The sequence below is a fragment of the Oryctolagus cuniculus genome, chromosome 1 (assembly GCF_964237555.1).
Source record: "Oryctolagus cuniculus chromosome 1, mOryCun1.1, whole genome shotgun sequence".
Lineage (NCBI taxonomy): Eukaryota > Metazoa > Chordata > Mammalia > Lagomorpha > Leporidae > Oryctolagus > Oryctolagus cuniculus.
Window position 1 is genome coordinate 112,922,511 of NC_091432.1, and position 21,722 is coordinate 112,944,232.

Sequence of the window (21,722 nt, forward strand, 5' to 3'; positions counted from 1 at the left end):
GTGTTCGGGCCCCTGCTACCCATGTGGGAGACCTGATGAAGCTCCTGCTCTTGGCATCAGCCTGACCTAGCACTGGCCATTGTGGCCATCCAGGGATTGAACTAGTGGATGGAATATCTATCTGTCTCTCCCTCTGTCGCTGTAACTCTTTCAAAATAAATAATCTTAAGAAAAAAAAAAAGCATATATGAGTCTTTAGATTCATGTGAGTAGCCCACGCAGGGTTAGTGTTCCACAGAGAAACTGAAGCTCAGTATGATGAGAGTTGGGGCAAGAGGTGAAACCACACTGTCCAAGTTGGCCATGGGACGTGGGCAGGCCAGGCCACAGCCACTGACAGGGCCTCAGTTTTATCTGCACTGGAGGAGGGAGATGCTCAGAGACCGTGTGCACTTTACATGCAAGTGGTGATGGAGTAGAGATTTTGAATCTCAGAGTCCATCAAACCTTGTCTACACAGGCCTCAATTTGGCTTTATGGGTTAGTCTTTAGTCTCACCTACTTTCCAGAAGATTCTGTTTTTCTGATTGCTTTCTTTATTGAATAAATTATAACATGACAATTGTAATAGAAGTAAATACAGTAAATCATATTAGAGTGCCAGCACTATGTTTTCTTTGTTCCGGCTTGGCTTGAGATTTACGTATTTGTAATTATGTCTCTTAAAGGTAAAAGACAGTTTAAACTGAACAAAATTTTAAAAAATATGTAGGATCTTCTGCATCTGATTATTTTGCAGAAGATAGTTGTAGTCAAGCAGAATCACTTTTATTTAATTCTGTCTTATTAAGCGGATGGACATCTTTAGAATAAATTCAGTAAATGAATTATTTATTGGCCTTCTTATTGCTTAAGTTAAGCAACTTAATTGATTCTGGGTAAGCTGCCATGTGAGATACCCACATCCCATTTTGGAGTGTCTGGTTTAAGTCCTTGCTATTCTGCTTCTGATCCAGCTTCCTGTTAATGTTATCCAAGGAGGTAGCAAGTGATAGCTCAAGTGGGTAGACTCCTGCCACTCTTGTGGGAGACCTGGATGGGTTTCAGACTCCTGGCTTCAGCCTGGCCCAGCCCTAGCAGTTGGAGGCATTTAGGGAGTGAACCAGCAGATAAAAGATTCCCCTCTGTCTCTCTCTCTCTCTCTCTCTCTCTCTCTCTCTCTCTCTCTCTCTCTGCCTCTGTTGCTCTACCTTAAAAAAAGGATAAGTTTATTTAATGCATGCATAGTTTCTTCGTAATATGCATGAACTCATTTCAAGTACCCTGTAGATTTCTTATCCAAAAGTTAGGGCATAACTAAAAACTTTAAGGTTAAATACATGTAACACTGAATATCCAAAATCTGATAAAAATTTGACGTAAAACCTGTGCATCCTTGTGACAGAGCTTTCTTGTGCACTACTTTTTAATGCATATCGTCAGCATAGTAAAAATGATTTCAAATCTGAGCAATTAGAAATAGCCAAAGAAGGGAAGGGAAGAGCTTGGAAGCGTTGAAGGTAAGCACGTTGTCAAGTAGGATGCAATACAGGACTTCTTCAAAAGGCTTCTGGATAAATGGAATTAAGAGAGGAGTTTAATTTGTGTAAAGCAATTTTGAAATCCATGCAGTTTTTTTCATTTTTCATGAACTTTTTGAAGACCTTTCACAGGTGACTTTTTGAAAGAGCGCAGTAAGATTGAAAAGCCTTAAAAAATGTTATGCTTAGAATTCCCTCAAATCATAGCACTTATGACTTAGTGTAACAAAATTTGTTTTTAGAACCTCAAAACACTGTGAAATATTTGGTGTGAGTTCCATGGGAGAGTTAAATTTGAAGATAAATGTGAAGTACATTTAAAAGTTCTAATGAAAATTCTAAGAGAAAGGATTTGTTGTTTACGTGTTTTTGTCATTTTGACTAGAAAAGTCATTTAATTGGAACATTTTCTGTTTGATGCTAATCACTTAATGAATATCTGATTGTGCTGAATTTTGCTTTCAAGATATTTTTCCCCCTGTAATGTCTGGTGGGTTTCTATCAGCTCCTCCAAACTTTTTCAATTTAAATTCATTACTTATGAGATAGTTTTGGAATTTTTTTGGTTTTATTTATTTTGTAAAATTAATTTAAAGTTACAGCTTATATTCTAATATTGTAGAGTATTTTTTAAAATCCTGATTAATTAGTATCATTTAAAAATATATAGATGTAAGAATTTACATTTAGGAAATCAATTGAACATAGTAATTAATAGATGGTTGACATTAACTCTTCTCTAATTTAGGAAAATATATTGTTGGTGTTAAGAAATTTTTTTAAGATTTATTTATATGAAAAGACGGAGGAGCCAGCACTTTGGTGTAGCAGGTAAAGCCTCTGCTTGCAGTGCCTTCATCCCATATAGGTGCTGGTTCGAGACCCGGCTGCTCCACTTCCTATCCAGTTCTCTGCTATGGCCTGGGAAAGCAGTAGAAGATGGCCCAAGTCCTTGGGCCCCTGCACCCACGTGGGAGACCCAGAAGAAGCTCCAGGCTCCTGGCTTCAGATAGTGCAGCTCTGGCTGTTGCACTGTTGACTCTGGGGAGTCAAACAGTGGATGGAAGACATGCTCTCTCTCTCTCTCTCTCTCTCTCTCTGCGCCTCTGCCTCTCTGTAACTCTGCCTTTCAAATAAAATAAATAAAAATACATAAATTAAAAAAAAAAAAAGGAAAGGCAGAGTTACAGAGGGAGAGGAGGAAAGACAAAGAGATCTTCCATCCACTGGCTCACTCCCCAAATGACTGCAACAACCAGGGCTGGGCCAGGCCAAAGCCAGGAGCTGTGAGCCTCTTCCTGGTCTGCCACTTGGGTGCAGAGTCTCAAGACTTTGAACCATTCTCTGCTGCTTTTCCAGCTGCATTAGCAGGGAGCTGGATTGGAAGTAGAGCAGCCAATATTCGAATTTGCGCACAAATGGAATGCCAGAATTATAGGCAGCAGCTTTACCTGCTTCGCCAGAATGCCAGCCTTGATGTTAGAAATTGTATTTGTTTCTAAGTAATATCTTATGAGTAGTAATAAATTGCTGTCTGCAAGCTGTATTGTTCATTTAGATTTTTAGAGCAGTTACGAAAGGGAAATGACAGATTGGATTTCTTTTCTATGGAGCCATTATTAGCAAATGATGGGACTTTTTCACATAACTGGGTCTTTTAGAAGGGTTGAAGATTAAGTAGTGAAATGTTATAAAATGTTTCTTGACAATAGTATTTTTCCTTTCCTTCCCTTTCTCCCATCTGCCTGTCCTAAGCTGGTTCCTATGTAGCTCTCACTGTTCAGGGACGCCCACCTGGGTCGCCCCAGATTCCGCTCGCCGATTCTGAAGTAGAACCATCAGTCATTGGACATATGTCTCCTGTCATGACATCCCCTCATTCACCTGGAGCATCTGGGAATATGGAGAGAATCACTAGTCCTGTGCTTATGGGGGTAAGAGTAGGAAAATTGCTTAATCAATGCCCTATTGTATAAGGATGCCTTTGCTTTATATTAGTAGTTTTAATGTTTTGGGATGAAAAACAAATTTAAGATTCCAGAAGGTCATTTCCTAATACACAAATTATATAATAATTTGGAATGATTGCAGCATATCATCATAGCAGATTTAATTAAACAAATATTAAACATTTATCAAATACAAAGCAACATGTCACCCATAAAAATACTAAGATATTCTTTGTTTAAGGTCTTCAGTCATCTTGGAATGTGTACTTTGGGAGGACCAGGCTTTTCTGTTTGTTTCCTATTGTCTTCCCAATGACAAAAATACTGCTTGTTTTATAATAGGTGTTTAATAAGCCATTGTTGACTGAAATTGGATCAAGTTTATACAAGTAAGGAAGAAATACAAAGTTCTATGAGGATTCAAAGGACAGAAAATGCACTTGTGGTTGTGATAGGGAAAGCCTTTATGGAAAGGTTTTATTTTAATTGATCCTTGAAATGCTGGTATTATTTAACCAGTGGAGTGGGGAGGAAGACAACCCAGGTAGAGGTAGAATAAAGAGAAGCTGAGTCAAGAAAGCACCAATGTTTTTGAGAATGTAACCAGGGCTTCTGTTTGGCTAGGATCTGTTAATGATGTATGTATGGGGAGATGAGCTTGAAAAAAGTAGATTGACTTTATATCTTGGAAAAAAATCACAACCATGAGACTAATTATCTGTAAAGAGAGTAAGCCATAGGAATCTATTTAAGTATTTTTTTGAGCAAGAGAGTTGCATGATTATAACAAGATTATAAAGAAGACTAATTTGTTAAAATATTATAGGGTTGTGAAACAAGGAGAGGTGGTGAAAGATGGCTTAGAAAACAGTGCTCCTAGTTTAGGGGAGTCCTGAGAATGTGAGCCACACAAAGATCCAGAGGAGGTGAGGCGTATCCCTGTTGTACCTACCGCAACTTCAGCCCCCTAATACTGATACTCAGTGTTCTCTTGAACATAGTTTAGTAAAAGTGAAACAGAAGGGCAGACATTTCCCTAGAGCCTTTTATGTTGGTACATGTCACATGGAAAAGCCTGTCCTCATAGCCACCGGGAATAAAGATAATTCTAACTGGTATTGATAATTGGAACTGAGACAGAAAATTGTGTATCTTGTTTTCTCTGTTTGTTTTATCCTCACCTTTTCTGTATTGGTTTTGTTTGTTTGTTTGTTTGTTTTTATCTTTTCCTAGGAGGAAAACAATGTGGTTCATAACCAGAAAGTAGAAATTCTGAGAAAAATGTTACAGAAAGAACAGGAACGGCTACAGGTACTAAAATGGAAATAGGACTGTGTATAGGGCAGTAAAAATGTGAGTGGGCATAGTTGAGTTGGTATTTATCATAATCACAGTCAAGCAGTATTGTAATCAATGCCATCAGTTCTTTTAATGATTAAGAATAGATTTTTTCTATATTTTCTTGACATACGTAATTAATTCTCAAAATATCTTTATAACTTTTCAGTTATTGCAGGAAGATTACAACCGAACACCTGTCCAAAGATTGCTAAAAGAGATCCAAGAGGCCAAGAGACACATTCCTCAGCTGCAAGAGCAGTTATCCAAAGCCACAGGCCCTGCTCAGGTAGCATCACTGGTACACATGCTACCCGACTCCTTGCAGGAGAATTTTCTTCTGGGAATGTGTCAGAGAATGTTGCAGTCGCCTTTTTAAAAAGTTATTTTTCTAGGATAGGACAGCAGGATGTCCTATATAGGATAATTAACAAAAATAAGTGTGGGCTTCTGATTGTTTGCTTGCTCATATCACTTTTCTCTGTTCTATAATAATTTAAAAAAAGAATGCTTTTGCTTTGATGTGACAGACTACTAAACTGTATTTAAATACTTTTAATTTTTGTGGTTCATTCTGAGATCTTTATACAGAATGACAGTTGATATGCTTTTAAGAAGGATGGATACAATATTTTATAAATTGACATGCATTGTGATGAACACATGAACAAACATTCTCTTACTTAATCTGCACAATAACCCTCTGAAATTAGGTCCTGTGGTTTCCCCCATTTTACACACATACCTAGAGAAACACAGATAAGTAACTGGTCTGACGTCAGTGACGTAGGTTAAAAATGATAGGACTAGAATTCAAATCTGGTCTGAGGATTTCAAAGCACATTCATACCCTTAATAACTATGTAATTTTTTTTTTGTAGTTTTAAATAGAGGTTACGATTCTCTATATAGATGTAAGTCACGAAGATAATGGTCTCATCAGAAAAAAAGTTATGCATTTCTTGGTCAACCAAGGCTTATATTCTGTAACACTCATATTTGGGATAAGGAAAGTTCCTTATACTACACCTTAAAGCAAAATGGACAGATTACCTGTGCATTTAAAATGAGTGAAAGCTGTTGATGTGTCGGTATTTCTGAGTTAGGTCTGAAGTGAAAACTACGTATTCACAGAACTAATGCTTGCCTAATCTGCTCATTTTTCAAGTGAAAAAAATCATGTTGTGGTTGAGAAAAGTAGGTCCTAAACTGAATGATTGCCCAAAGTCACCCACACATGGTATGTAAGGTCTCCTGACTTCCTGTTTAGTGTGCTTTTCATTACCCATTATTATTTTTTACTCCTTTCAGTTCCACTTGCTGTGTCACATTTTAAGTATTATGCCTCAGTAATGTTGAAAGTTTTAATGTTTTTATCACTGAGAAAAGACCCCATTCTTATCCTGATCCAACACTAAAAATGTGATTCCTGATCTAAAAGCTTATTAATAATTTGTTACCACATTATGTGCCAGAATTGGCAACTTATTGAAACTCTGAAGCACTGGAAGCCAGTTAACCAGAGTTATAGTATAATAATCCTTACTAATGAGCAGATAACATAAATTATTTAACAAGCTGGTTTATCTTTTTGCTATATTTTGAAGTTGGACCTTTTCTTTTCATTAAAATAATACTTTCCCTAACTGGAAGTGTTATGGCATTTTAGAATCATAGAATTTAGTAGTTGCTTGTGCTTTTTACTGATAGAACATTAAGCATTGTTGATCACATCAGAGTGTCCAACTTTTTGTGTACTCCATGTAGATTGTAGTGCCACTTTGTTTACACAGTCAATAATCGAAGTTTTCTTCTATGTGTTTGTGTGTGTTCCTTTGATCTCTTTTAGGATGGAGCCATAGTTACACCCTCCAGGCCTCTAGGTGATGCCCTGACAGTCAGTGATGCAGAGGTGGATCCTGGAGATGGACTGAGCAGGACTGATTGCAGCAGTGGAGATACTTCTCGGCCGAGTAGTGACAACACAGATGTAAGCATTAAATACGTTAAATCATTATCTTCTTGGATTATGTCTTACAGCCCTTTTCTTAATTTGAAGTTACATGCTTTAGCGGTGTCTTATTGCTCACTGTTTACCATCCCAGTCTTTGTGTTTTAAAATAAGATTTATTTATGGGGGCTGGCACTGTGGCATAGTGGATAAAGCTGCCACCAGCAGTGCTGGTATCCCATATGGGCACCGGTTTGAGTCCTGGGTGCTCCACTTCTGATCCAGCTCTCTGCTGTGGCCTGGGAAAGCAGTAGAAGTTGGCCCAAGTCCTTGGGCCCCTGCACCCACGTGGGAGAACCAGAAGAAGTTCTTGGCCTGGGTTGGCACAGCTCCAGCCATTGTGGCCAATTGGAGAGTGAAGCAGTGGAATGAAGACCTCTCTCTCTCTCTCTCTCTCTCTCTCTCTCTGCTTCTGCCTCTCTCTAATTCTGCCTTTCAAATAAATAAATATTTTTTTGACAGGCAGAGTTAGTGTGAGAGAGAGAGAGAGAGGTCTTCCTTTCGTTGGTTCACTCCCCAAATGGTTGCTACAGCCGGCGCACTGCACTGATCCAAAGCCAGGAGCTAGGCGCTTTCCTCCTGGTCTCCCATGTGGGTGCAGGGCCCAAGCACTTGGGCCATCCTCCACTGCCTTCCCGGGCCACAGCAGAGAGCTAGACTGGAAGAGGAGCAACCAGGACAGAACCACGCCCCAACCGGGACTAGAACCCGGAGTGCCGGTGCTGCGGGCGGAGGATTAGCCTAGTGAGCCGCGGCGCTGGCCTAAATAAATATTTTAAAAAAGATTTATTTATTTGAAAAACAGAGTTAATGGATAGGGGCGAGGGGAAGGGAGGGAGGAGAGAGAGAGATATCTTCCATCCTCTGGTTCACTCCTCAGATGGCCGCAAAGGCTGAGACTGGGCCAGGCCAAATCCATAAGCCAGGAGCTTCCTTGAGTCTCCCATTTGGGTGGCAAGGGCCCAAGTACCTGGGCCATCTTCTGTCTTTGTAGGCACATTAGCCGGGAGCTGGAGTGGAGTAGCTGGGACGTGAACTGGCATTCATATGAGATGCTGGTGTCTCAGGCAGCAGCCCAACCTACTGTGTCACAGTGCTGGCCCTCATCCCAGTCTTCAGTATAGCAATTTGATTAGCAGAAATTCTGGATACTGTTGTATTTAAGCTTTTTAATTTCAGAGGTCACTTTTTCCCTTCAACATCCATTGCCAAAGGTTTGTTTTGCGGGGATGGAATTTCCCAGCAAGCGTCTTGCTTGTGGGTAGAGGAGTTAATAATGCCAGTGCTTTCTTACTGAACCGAGAGGCCGGCTGTTGATATCTTTCAGAGCATGTCAATATTCCATTTGTGGTCAGAGTGACTCAGTCTTGAATCATGGGGCACTTTGCCATTACAAAGAGGAAAAGCTTCAGTCCTGTTAGCTAGACTTCAGTTAATAGCCTAGGTTTAGTAACAGCATTTCCTTGATTCGTCCAGGAACTACCAGATGAACATGGATAAGGTGATGTTAATAACATATTTTAAGTTGAATATGGTGCAGTATCATAGTAATATGAAAATTTAAAAGCTGACTTTAGTGTTACTTAGTAGTTTTAAAATTTATGCAATGATAAGAATAATGATTTAAAAATAGGTCACCCTCTTTCAAAGTGATGAGCAAAATAGATAAAGCCAGGGTTTTTGGAACTGTGGGTCATGAAATCAAGTTGGTGGGTTGTGACTAGAATTCTTTTTTAAAGAGTAGAATAGAAAATACAGATGCTTTGCATGTGGAAGAAGTGTTACTTCTTGTGACTCTTGTCGTATATACACAGTACATGCTGGTTAACAATATGAAATTTCTCTCTTATTGAAGGTTGTGGTTTAAAGTGAAAAATTGAAAGCTACGGTTAAAGCCATCATTCCAGCTATCTTTTGAGGCTCAGGCCGAGTGACTCACTTTCTCATGCAAGGAAACTTTGAGGATTTTTTTTTTTTTTTCAAATGAAGTCCTTAAAGGAGTCTTGTGATTGGCTTGGCTAAAGGTTTTAATGGAAAATTTTAATTTTAACTTGAGAAAAAAAATTTAAAATAGCTACCATATACCAGGCACAGATACCATACACTGTGATAAATGTTTTACAGTCCTTATCTTAGTTAATTCTCTAAATGGCCTTATGAAATAGTACTATTGTTATTGTAATTTTACAGAAGAAAATATTGACGCCAAAATGATTTAATCAACTTGCCCAAATTTCGTACTGGTTACTTACCCATGCAGTAAGTATTCTATCTCTGTCTAACCCCAAAGTATTAGTACTCCAAATATGAACAAGGGCACTGGGGTGTGAAAACATAGCATTTTGGGAAAACCATGAAAATTTTAGGGCATCCTGATGAATTAGGATTATGGATGAAATGGCTACTGATTATTTTTGAAACAGTCTTGAGTACAGATTATAGTGGGCTTCAACTTGATCTAGCAGTGCTACTTTTGGGAATTGTTCTCATTCTTTTTGATTAGGTTCTGCTTCCTCTGTCAAGTTCATGGCTTGTTTCTGCTGTCAGGTGGGAAGTTCCCCTGAGAGCCCAGGGATTCTTTTATCGTACTTCTTATTTCCAAAGCATAAAAATTCAGAACAGGAATACAGATGAGAAATTTGAATGTACGTTGTAGTTAGAGAAATGTTATAGTAGAATACAACTTTTAAAAATAAGGAATGAATTAGTGGGTAAAGAAGTAGGCATTCCAATGAATTAAGACTGGCATGTAATTGTTATGTAGTAAGCATCTGAATGAGCAGCAAAACAAAATCTTGTAGCAGAAGAGAGGCACTGGGGGCTCCTGTTCAAGTCCTGGCTGCCACACTTCCCACCTAGCTCCCTGATGCTGCCCTGAGAAAAGCACTGGGATATGGCCCAAGTGCTTGGGCCCCAGACACCCACGTGGGAGACCCAGAAGCAGCTTCTGGCTCCTAGCTTTTGCCTGTCCCAGAGAACCTACGGGTGGAAGTTCTCTTTTTGTTTCTCCCTCTCTCCTCTGTAACTCTTAACTTTCAAAATAAATAAAACTTAAAAAAAAAAAAAGGCACCATCAGAAATAGGATAATGTGGAGAATGAATTAGAGAAAAAGAGAGATCTGTCAGAAAAGAAGACTGCTTGACAAATATACGTTGAATGGCTAACACTGTGGTGTTTTTTTTTTTTTTTAAGTTTATTTATTTACCTGCCCCACTTACTGAGTATGTACTTTCTGCTAGAGCTTGTCTTTAATGCTTTAGACATATTCTTTTAAATTCTCTTAACAGGGGCCGGCATTGTGGCTTAGTGAGCTAATCCTCCTCCACCTGCAGTGCTGGCATCCCTTATGGGTGCTGGTTCAAGTCCTGGCTGCTCCTCTTCTGATCCAGCTTTCTGCTATGGCCTGGGAAAGCATTGGAGGATGGCCCAAGTCCTTAGGCCCCTACACCCACATGGGAGACCCGGAAGAAGCTCCTGTCCCTGTCTCCTGGCTTTGGCCTGGCCCAGCCCTAGCTGTTGCTTGGGCCACTGCATTGCCATGAGAAACCTGGAAGAATCTCCTGGCTCCTGGCTTCAGATAAGCTCAGTTCCTGCTGTTGTGGCCATTGCAGATAGAAGACTTTTCTCTCTGTCTCTCCCTCTCTCTGTCTGTAACTCTACCTCTCAAATAAATAAAATCTTTTAAAAAAATAAAAGCTTCAGAGGTTCAAGGGCCAGATGTCAGTGATTTTGAAAATCCACTTATTTAGGAAGGCTTCCTCAGAAATCACAGGCCCATTTGAAAAGTGGGTTGAATTTTAAATCAGATGACTTACGTTTGAATCACAACTTCTACTGGTCAGCCATGTACCTTGAAGGAATTGCCTACCTTCATGGTCCTTGTTTTCTGCACCTGCAAAGAGGGGTCTGATGTTACTTTCCTTTTCAGTTTCTTGCAAATATTGTGTAAATCTATAGAAATTTTGTACACACACACACACACACACACAAAAACACACAAGAGTACTTCAAAAATTGTATGGGAAAATGGGATTGCAAGATAAGTTTATTTTGATAAAAAACACTCCCATCTTCTCTCTTTCTCCTTTCCTTATTTTTATTTTGATTTTTATAACAACATGCTTTCAGTTTTCTTTATAATCACATGCTTAACCCTCCTTGGAGAAAGAAAGTTTAAAGAATGCTCACATACCAGTAGAAGTAACTTGACCACAAGTTACCTAACATTCAGAGCATCTGCTTCTCTGATTTTCAATTTATGGCTATTTTGAAGAAGTTGGAAATTTCTCCAGCATGTTCAAAAGCAGATAGTGTAGCATAATGATCTCTCTCATGTTCCTGATAATCCAGCCTCAGCAGGTATCAATACATGTTCCCTTACTTTGTCCAGATCTTCTATTTTTCATACCTTCCATAAAATGGAAATAGATGCAAAGTAAATTCACAGCATTATTTCACTGAGAGAGAAAAATGTTGTCAAAATATAGCTATAATGTCATTATCAAACCTTAAGAGTTAATATTTTTCTGGGGTGAACATCTGGTACAGTCATTAAGACGCTGCTTGGGGCCTCTACATCCTAGAACAGACAGCCTGGGAGTCCTGGTTCTGCTTCCAGTTCCAGATTCCTGTTAAGGTATATTGTGGGAGGCAGCAGCTTAAATACTTAAGTCCCTGCTACCCACTTGGAAGACCCAAATGGAGTTTTGGTCTTTTGGCTTCATCCTGGCCTAGCCCTAGCTATCGGGGGGCAAGCCAGCAGATGAACTGGCTTTCTTGCTCTCTGTCTTTCTCTCTCTCTGCCTTTTAAACGTATTGAAAATAAACGTATGAAAAAGAATTAAATTTTTTAACATACACTTTGAATTGTTGTACAGTGATATTTTTACACATATTGAAAATAAACATGAAAAAGAATTAAATTTTTTAACATACACTTTGAATTGTACAGTGATATTTTTACAGTTTATTTGAATCAGAATCTATTCAAGATCTTCATATTGCCTTTTGTTAAGCCATTTTACATCTCTGATGTTTTTTAAAAGATTTATTTAGATTTATTAAAAGATTTATTTGAGAGGTGAAGTTATAGAAAGAGAGGGGGGGGGGAGAGAGAGAGAGAGAGAGAGAGAGGTCTTCTATCCACTCATTCACTCCCCAGATGGCCACAATAGCCAGAGCTGGGCCCTTCTGAAGTCAGGAACCAGGAGTTTCTTCTGAGTCTCCCACATAGGATCAGTTGGGTCATCTGCTGCTGCTTTCCCAGGCCATTAGCAGAGAGTTGGATCAGAAGTGGAGCAGCTGAAGCTCATGCTGGTGCCCATATGGGATGCCAGTGCTGCAGGTAGAGGCTTAACCTAGCATGCCACAGCATTAGCCCCATCTCTGTAATTTTTAGTAGTTCTCCTGGTTTTTTTTTTCTTACCTTTATGTTTTGTTAAAGAAATTGAGTCATATAGCCAGTAAACCAACTACGTTGTAATTACATTTTCATGGTGTTGTATAACCTGTTGCTCTATCCATATTTCCTGAAAACTGATAGTTAGATCTAGATTCTTGATTAGATTAAGGTTTGATGGTTGTTTGGCGGGAATTCATAGATAGTGCTGTATACATCTTGTTATTTCACACCAAGAGGTCTGGTTTTCTTATTGTGGTTTGTTTAAGGTGATGTCAGTGTGATTTCCTCATTGTAAATTCTCTTATCAGTCTTTGTTGTTTAATGTTTATTAATTTTATATTCATGTACGTGAAAGGCAGAGAGAGAGGCAGGGAGAAAGAAAGCACAGCTTCCATTCACCAGTTCACTCCTCAGATGACTGCAGCAGCCAGGGCTGGGCCAGGCCAAAGCTAAGAGCTTGGAATTCCATCTCTGTCCCACGTGGGTGGCAGTAGCCTTAGCACTTGAGACATCATCTGCTGCTCCTCAGGATGCATGAGCAGGAAGCTGGATCAGAAGCAGAGCATCCAGGACTTGAACTGGCACTGTAAGATGTGGGTGTCCCAAGCCACAATGCCTACCCCTTCAATCTTTCATGTAATGTTCTTGTGTGCCATTGATAATCAAAATGCTGCATGCATTATTTAATTGTGAGTTTCAAAGGATGGTATTACAATTTTGTCACTCTTGCTGTGTTTATTAGAAGGAATTGTTTTATAAAAAAGTTTCCCTTGATAGCTATCAGGTAACTCTAACATATAGCTTATACAGGTGCTGAAGGATAAAATCTTCTGTTTGACTTTCTGCAAGGAGGAATCTGAAAAGAATCTTCTCCTTTTCAAAAAAGTAGCTACCTTAACAAACCCGAGTGACTCATGAAAGGGTTGTGTGTGTGTGTGTGTGTGTGTGTAATATTTGAACTCACATTCTAACATGAGTTAGCCATTTTTGGTCAGTGGGAGCCTCATGTTTTGTCTCTTACCCTTTTGACGTAACTCTCCAGTATTAGAAGGCTTCCTTGTTTTTTTTATGACAAGCTTCTTCTAGTTTTATATCTCTTATCTAAAACCTAGAGTCATTCATTTATTCAAGATGAATCATTCATTGAAAGGTGCTATTTTCTCTGACCTGTGATATTGTGGTGTGTTCATAGAAGACACGTTCCTTTCCTATACCACCAGCCTCTTGTTCATCATTTTCAGTTGCTCTGTTAGAATGCCTCATTGCTTTAGGGAATTCCTCAGCCCCCAAAAGAGGTCATCCCAAACATGTCATATGAATTTTATGAAGGTCTGTTTAGCAGCTTTCATGGGAGATGGTGACAGAAAAATACAGTTTTAATTCCTTTCATATTAATAGGACAAAATACTCATAATTTACAGTGGATAGTTTAGAAAGGCAGGGATTGAAGCATATGAATAAAGATAGTTTGTTTTGACATAATGAGTTTGAGATTTTGAGATATGTAATATATTGAATTAGAGTTATTTGATATAAAACTAACTCCCAGGCCTGAAGATTAGGTGAAACTGTTTGTTGATAGTATGTTTGTCAACACAAAACTGAAAATCTAATAGCATAAGAGCCTTGAGAAAGCTAGGAAAAAAGTAGTAGAGTCAGGTATTACATGAAAAATACTTCGTAGTTTTAGATACAACGTGAAATTTAGAAGCTTATTTTTTCACACTATTTTTCTTTTCTCCTTTCAGTGAGCCTATTGAAATGAACTGAAAATCTTTTTTTTCTTCTTCTTTTCTCATTAGAGTCCCAGGAGTGGCCTGAAAGAGAGGATTTCTCTAGAGGAAAACACAGAGAAAAATGAAGCAATTCAGGACAGTGTGAGTGTGACATCCATGATAGCTCTGTCTTTAGCTTTTCTTCTCCTTAAGACAGATCTTATGTTTGTGTATTTAACTCTTTCAGAAAACAATTAAAATTTATAAAAGGAACTTAATGAAGATATTAATAAATGGTGAGATATTGCCTGATTACTTAGCATTTCTAGGTTGCTCAGCACAATTTTGTTGTGGTAAAACATGCATAACAAAGTTTGCTGTTTTGACCATTTTGAAAGGTATAGTGTCATTACTAAGTATATTCCCATGATCGCACACTATCATATCCACCCATCTCCAAAATTTTTTCATTTTCCTCAGCTGAAACTTGATACCCATTAAATTCTAAGTCCATGTTTCTTTCTCCTCTCCAGCCCGTTGAAATTTTGCAGTTTTGACTACTTTAGGTGTTTGTTTAGATGAAATTATATAATATTTCTCCTTTTGTGACTGGCTTATTTCATGTGGTATGCCTTTAAGGTACATCTAAGTTGTATGTGTCAGAATTTCCTTTCTTTTTTAAGACTAAATAATACTGTTATGATGTATACTGCATTTTGTTCATCTGCTCATCTGTCAGTGGTCGCTTGGGTTGCTTCTACCTGAAGCCTACTGTAAATATTGCTGCTCTGTTTTCAGTTCTTGTTTTTCAGTTTTTCAGTTCTTCTCTGGATTCTATTCCTAGATGTGCAATTGTTGGATCTTACTTTTTCTTAATTGAGTGCTTCTAACATTCTGTTTTAAAATTAGATTTGTTTAAAGTTTTATAGCAAAATATTTAACAGCATTTTGTGATATATTGACTATTACTACCACAAAGACTATTGAAAAATCAGAGACATTGGATCAGTTATAAGATCAAAAATTGTAAGAGTAGTGCTCTAAACAAATTTCTGTTCTTTCACCTGATTTCCTTTTTTTAAAAAAAGTTATTAAAGTCCTGTGAATAAAGAAAATAAAAGATTAGTAAAGATAGATATAATTTAGGCAATGGATACCTGGTGTTGTAGCATACTTAAGGAAGAAAAATTACATATATAAAGATGAATTTATTTATTTGGAGTCAGAGACATGTACACACACACACACACACACACACATGATCTTCTATCTGTTGGTTCAATCCCTAAATGCTCACAATGGCCAGGGCAGAGCTAGGCTGGAACTAGGAGCCATGACCTTCTTCCAGGTCTTCCACATGGGTGCTGGGGTCCAAGGACCCGAGCCATCTTCCCACTGCTTTCTCAGGAACATTAGTAGGGGCCTGGATTGGAAGTAGAGCAGCCAGGATTCTAAACAGCACCGTATGGGATGGCCGGCATCACAGGTGGCAATTTAACCTGTTATACCACAACACCAGCCCCCAGATATATTTTATTATTTACCTAGTTTATAACTTGTGGGTCTGTTTATATAGTTTCAACCGTACTATGCAAATGACTCCCAAGCCATTATAGCTTCTCCCTACTTTGCTGAATTCTGGATACTGCTGTTCAGTGGCCATCAGATTTAAGCCAAATTCCTGTCTTCCAAATGTTTTATTTCTTGTAATCCTGTGTGACCTTTGATTTTAATATTCATGGTCTTTATACATCTCATATTTATTAAATTATACATTCATCCCCCTATATTGCTATTATTGTACTGAATCTATTTTTTTAAATTTATTTTATTTATTTGAAAGAAGAGTTACAGAGAGAAGTAGAGACAAAGAGAGGTCTTCCATCCGCTGGTTCACTCCCCAGATGGCCACAATGGCCAGAGCTGCGCCAATCCTAAGCCAGGAGCCAGGAGCTTCTTCTGGGTCTTCCATGTGGGTGCAGGGGCCCAAGGACTTGGGCTATCTTCCACTGCTTTCCCAGGCCATAGCAGAGAGCTGGATTGGAAGAGGAGCAGCCGGGACTAGAACCAGCGCCCATATGGGATGCCAGCGCTTCAGGCCAGGGCTTTAACCCACTGCACTACAGCACCGGCTCCAGAATTAACTTTTATGAGTTGACAAAATGGATGAGATATCGCATGGGATATAATAATTTGTCAATGTCTAAAAACAGTTTCTATTGTCATGACTGGGAGGCTGCTACTGTCATCTAGTCGGTAGATAGAGATCAGGGTGCTGCGAAAGATCTCACACTGTACAGGGTGACTCCCAAATTGTGTGGCCCAAGTGCCAACAGTGTCAAAATTGAGAAACCCACATTATACACTTAGGAAAATTAATTATAAATGCAAAAATAGAGTTCTGTGACAGCTTTCAGTTGTTTGTCATTAGTGGAAATCTTTGATTAGTACTTCTCAGAAGCATTAACCTCTCTAGTAAGATAACAAAGGTAACTTTGTCCTGTCATTGCTCTCATTTTTCCTTTTCTACTGTTTTCATCCACTTTTTAAAAATGTTTACTCTACCTATGTAAGCCAACTTTATCTTTTTCTGTAACAAAGTCTAGGTTTGTATGAGTTAATGACATGTATATAGAAAATGATTAGAATCAGATAATCAAGGGTATGGTGAGCAAAGAATACTTACTATTTCCAGAGGAAGGATTCCCCCACCTCCAAGAAATAGTTGATAATGTTTGGATTGTTTTCTCTGCTAAAGTGTTTCATGGCCTTGAAAATTTGAGAACCATTACTTTGAAAATAAAGTACTTCAAAGAAAATAAGCAGAAAGAAATCCCATGTTTATGGGAAGCGGGATACACAGACTCATAGAATGGCAGATGTCCTAAAAAGTACTCTGGCCTCAGAATCAGCCTTTAAGGCATTCAGATCTGGCTAAAAAGCTCATGAGAGTTTCACAGGCATGGAAAGCCAAGACACTGTGGCAAGAAAAATGACCTAAATGAATGATCTCTGTGAGTGAGATCCCAGTGGAAAGAACAGGCCATCAAAGAAGGAAGTACCTTTCTCTGAAGGAAGGAGAGAACTTCCACTTTGACTATGGCCTTGTCTAAATAAGGTCGGAGTTTGTGAACTCAAGAGGCTTCCATAGCCTTGGCAGTCCATGACAAGAGCCTTGGGTGATTACTGACGTCATAAATAAGAGTGTCAATTGTTAAATCAACAACAGGAGTCACTGTGCACCTACTCCCCATGTAGGATCTCTGTCCTTAATGTGTTGTACTATGTGAGTTAACAGTAAAACTAGTACTCAAACAGTACTCTGTACTTTGTGTGTCTGTGTTGGTGCAGTCTGTTGAAATCTTTACTTAGTATATACTAAGTTGATCTTCTGTATATAAAGATCATTGAAAATGAATCTTGATGAAGAATGGGATGGGAGAGGGAGCGGGGGATGGGAGGGTTGCAAGTGGGAGGGAGATTATGTGGGGAAAAGCCACTATAATCCAAAAGTTGTACTTTGGAAATTTATATTTATTAAATAAAAGTTGGGAAAAAAAAGAAATTCCATGTTTAAGGGAATCATGTCTTTTTGATGGTTTGGCTTTATTCTTCCTGTGGCTTTGACCACCAGATAATTTTCTGTTCCTTTTCTTTGAATGCTGCCAGGACACTCAGTCACTTATCGGGAGTCCCTCAACCCGCATAACACCTCATATTATTGGAGCAGAAGATGATGATTTTGGAACTGAACATGAACAGGTGAGGACATTTTTTTTCTAAATAAATTACTAATTTTCTGAGATTTCTGATTTATTGTAAAGAATGAACATTTGTGAGGATTTGAATTGCCCCTTGAGTTAATAGCTTATTTTAGCTTCGACCAATAGAAAACATTTTTCTTTTAAAGCCAGTAAAAGTTAGGTTCATTGACTACACCTAAATAGTTAATTTGGATGAGTAAGAGAGCTGTTATTGAAGAGTAGCTTTTAAATTATTTCAAACCACAATTGTTCATTGATCATAGAAGAATATGCTTAGCTTGATTTTATCCTTGAATTATGTGATCTTGCTAAATCTACTTATTTCAAGGAGTTTTTAAAAATAACTCTTGGAATTTTCTACATAGACAGCAATGTTGTCTATGAAGAGTGAGAGTTTTTATTTTCTTGTTCCTGATCTGTGTATCTTCTTTCTTTTTGTACTAGGTAGGAATACCAGTATGAGGTTGAATTGGGAATGGCAAGAGAGGCATCCTTGCTTTATTCCTGACTTTAGGGAAAAACCATTCACTCTTCATTAAGTATAATATTTTTCTTGGGTTTTTGCATATGTTTTTTATTATGCTAAGGATCATTAGGTTAAAGAATATTTTTAGTTCACTGAGAGATTTTTATCATGACTATGTGTTGAATTTTTTTGAATGGATGAGATGATCATATGACTTTTCTTAGTCTCTTAATATGATAAATTACATTGGTATTACAATGTTGAACTACTCTTGCATTCCTGGAATTAATTCCAGTTGGTCTTGATGTATTATCCCTTTTATATGTTGTTGAATTTAATTTGCTATTATTTTTCTGAAGAATTTTGTTAGCAGTGTTCACGGGAGATGTTGGGTTGTGCTTCTTGTAGTGTCTGCCTGGTTTTGACAGTGTGGTAGTGGTGGCCTTTAGAATGAATGCTTTGGGAAGTGACTGTTTCTGGCATATACTATGTCAAATGGCATTGCTTGTTAGATACATCTTTCTTCTCTAAATTAAAGATTTCAATGGGAAATTATATGGAAATTGTGATGTCAATTTACTATTTTCATTTTTTAAAGATCTATGTATTTGAAAGAGTTAGAGTTAGAGTGAGATAGAGAAAGAGAGAGAGAAAATCTTCTATATGTTGATTCACTCCCCAAATGGCTGCAGCGGCTGCTGGGGCTGGACCAAGCCAGGACCAGGAGCTTCATCCGGGTCTTCCATGGGGGTGGCAGCATCTTCCACTGCTTTCCCAAGTGCTTTACCTTGGAACTGGATTGAAAGTGGAGCAGCTGGGACTCAAACCACTGCTCATTTGAGGTCCTGGCATCAGGCAGCAGCTTAACTGGCTGCACCACAGTCCTGGTCCCAGGTTACTGTTTTCTATGTTAAGTATATTTAGGGATTATACAAATATTCTAGGAGTTTTCTCACTTAAAATCATATAGCTGAACTCCCCATTGCCATCTCTGTAATTAGACCAAAAGAAAAAGAAAAACAGTTATTTTGTTGTTGGTCATAAAGCCTTCCATAGTTTTGGAAATGTTGAGACTGTTTTTCTAATACTGATTGGACATCTGAGCCTTGATAATCATCTCCTAAATTCCATTCTCCCAAGATGATTTGTCTTCTAACCTGTTCCCAAGAGAGGATTGATTTTCAGAGGAAGAGTTTCCATAGCCTTTGTCACTAATACATCTTAGTGAAATTTTTAGGATACTTAATTTGATGTAAGAAGATAAAAGTGAAGATTTGATAGCTGTGTTGAGTTGAGCATACATTGCATTTTGTATTTGTGTATTGGAGTTTTTGATATATAATTATTTCTTCCTCTAGATTAATGGGCAGTGCAGCTGTTTCCAGAGCATTGAACTGCTGAAATCTCGCCCTGCTCATTTGGCTGTTTTTTTACACCATGTAGTTTCACAGTTTGACCCTGCAACATTGGTAATATATTTTACAATTTAGCTGGTTCAGAGTTCTTCTTCTGATTCATGTACCATACAATGTTTCCTCTCTACAAGAGGAGTGAACAGACTTCTTTCAGCTTTCCAAACATAAAGGGATAGCTATAAAAGAAATATAAAATGTTACTAGTTTATTTTTAAAGACTCGGTGATAACTACATTGTTGATGTTGACATATCTGTTCTAGATATTCCTAAATAATGAGGATGTAGCAAATTATGTCTTTTGATTTCTCACTCTGTCTTTTCCATTTGTTTCTCCACTACAGCTCTGTTATCTCTATTCAGACTTGTATAAACAGACCAATTCCAAGGAAACTCGTCGCATCTTCCTGGAGTTTCATCAGTTCTTCCTGGATCGATCTGCAGTAAGTTGCCAAGTTAATTATAATCTTTGCTTTAGTACATTGAATTACTGTCTTCCTACTTCCAATCTTTACTCTCTTGTTTATGGACTCTGTTGTGCTTTCTGACATCTGTGCTATATCTCAATTATTGATTATTCTTGACTTTTTATCATTTCTATGTTAGTTTTAGGCATATGAAAACAGTGGGTTTTAAGATATATGTAAATGTATATATGCGTATTTGGGATATATTTTGTATATATGTATGTATGTATAGAATTAGAATACGGGAATGAAAAAGAGATTATATGGGCCAGCATTGTGATATAACAGGTTAAGTTGACATCTGCAATGCTGCTGCTCCAATTCTGATTCAGCTCCCTGCTAATGTGCCTGGGAAAGCAGTGAAAGATTATCCCAGGTGCTTGAGCTCCTGCACCTACATGGGAGAACCAGATGAAGCTTCTGGGTCCTGGCTTCAGCCTGGCCCAGCCCTGGCCATTGCAGCCATTTGGGGAATGAGCTAGCAAACAGAAAATCTCTCTAACTCTGTTTCCCCTCTCTGTAACTCTGCCTTTCAAAGAAATAAAATAAATCTTTAAAAAAATGATATATATTCATATATATTTTATATCATAAATATATAGGCTATATATATTATATATATCTAAGGGCTGATACTTGCATAATTGAATTATGAGTGCTTATTTTGAAAGTTAGAGGCACAAATTTAAAAAGTGATGGAAAAGATCTCACTCACACTGACATAAATGATAATAGTGTTTTATTTGCTAGTAGAAATGCTAACAAGGTTTTTAAACTAGTATGTTTTATTATTAGCCTTGCCTTGGGGAGCTAGCAGTTTGCCCTTAATGCCTCCTGGTACTCAGGCTGCAAGACCCTAGTCCTTTCATGTTGAGTGTTCTCCTGAGTTCCTGCTTCATACATACTTTCTCATAAAACCTCCCTCCCTTCCTCTCCTAACCTTTCCTCAGATGATGATCTTGCTGTTTCTCTGAGACATTTGAGGTACAGAGAGGAGGGCTTCTACCAGAAACATCACCTGCCCCCATCATGCCATGTCTCTGCCATTTCCTTTGATGCTATGGGGGGAGTTTCCATCCTTTATCCAGCAACAACTCTGCCTCCATTTACATAAGACTGTGTTATCTTCATACTTACTCAAATACCTTTAGTTACCTTCCCATATCTTTTGTTTTGTTTTGTTTTGTTTTTTTTCTGCTGAATCATTCCCATTAGCATGCAAACATTGTTATTTCTACTACCTTAAAATAAACATGCGCAAACATTTTGGCTTCTCCCTTCAGCTTCTGCCCTATTTTCTTTGTATTCCTTTATGAAATTGCCTGCATCCTTTCACATTACTAAATACAGTTATCTAATCAATGAGGCATTCCCTGACCAACCCACTTAAATCCCACCCCCTTTACTTTCTGTGGTAACAGAAAGTTACCACAGAAGTGGTAACTTCAGTGTTATTTTCATCTGTAGAGCTTATATGTTATTTATTTATTTATTTTTCTTTATATTCCTGATCCTGTATTCTTAATTCAATAAGCTCCCAGGACTGGTATTTTACTTCCATTTGTTCACTGTTGTGTTGCCAGCATTGAATAATTTCTGGCACAGAGTGGTTACTCAAATATTTGTTGACTGAATTATGGATCTGATTGCACTACCATTGTCTAAAATATTACACAT

At 38.1% G+C, this 21,722-nt stretch overlaps 1 protein-coding gene and 1 long non-coding RNA gene across 12 annotated transcripts in view; one reads left to right on the top strand and one right to left on the bottom strand.

Annotated features, from left to right (window-relative positions):
* Positions 1-21,722, top strand: part of ARHGEF12 (Rho guanine nucleotide exchange factor 12) — a 162,624-nt gene that overhangs the window by 99,978 nt on the left and 40,924 nt on the right. For 8 of the 11 annotated variants that reach the window (XM_017343044.3, XM_017343054.3, XM_008260587.4 and 5 more), the window contains 8 exons: positions 3,276-3,454; positions 4,703-4,780; positions 4,977-5,096; positions 6,657-6,797; positions 14,023-14,097; positions 17,605-17,697; positions 19,524-19,634; positions 19,923-20,021. In XM_017343044.3, the coding sequence (XP_017198533.1) occupies positions 3,276-3,454; positions 4,703-4,780; positions 4,977-5,096; positions 6,657-6,797; positions 14,023-14,097; positions 17,605-17,697; positions 19,524-19,634; positions 19,923-20,021 (896 nt within the window). The remainder of the gene's footprint in view (positions 1-3,275; positions 3,455-4,702; positions 4,781-4,976; positions 5,097-6,656; positions 6,798-14,022; positions 14,098-17,604; positions 17,698-19,523; positions 19,635-19,922; positions 20,022-21,722) is intronic. The other 3 variants (XM_008260615.4, XM_070047280.1, XM_008260609.4) reach the window with 2 other exon arrangements.
* LOC138843468 (uncharacterized) lies at positions 9,811-11,503 on the bottom strand. Its single transcript, XR_011378171.1, has 2 exons — positions 11,012-11,503; positions 9,811-10,711 (listed from the first exon to the last, which is right to left on the bottom strand). It is a non-coding gene; the product is annotated as an uncharacterized lncRNA (long non-coding RNA).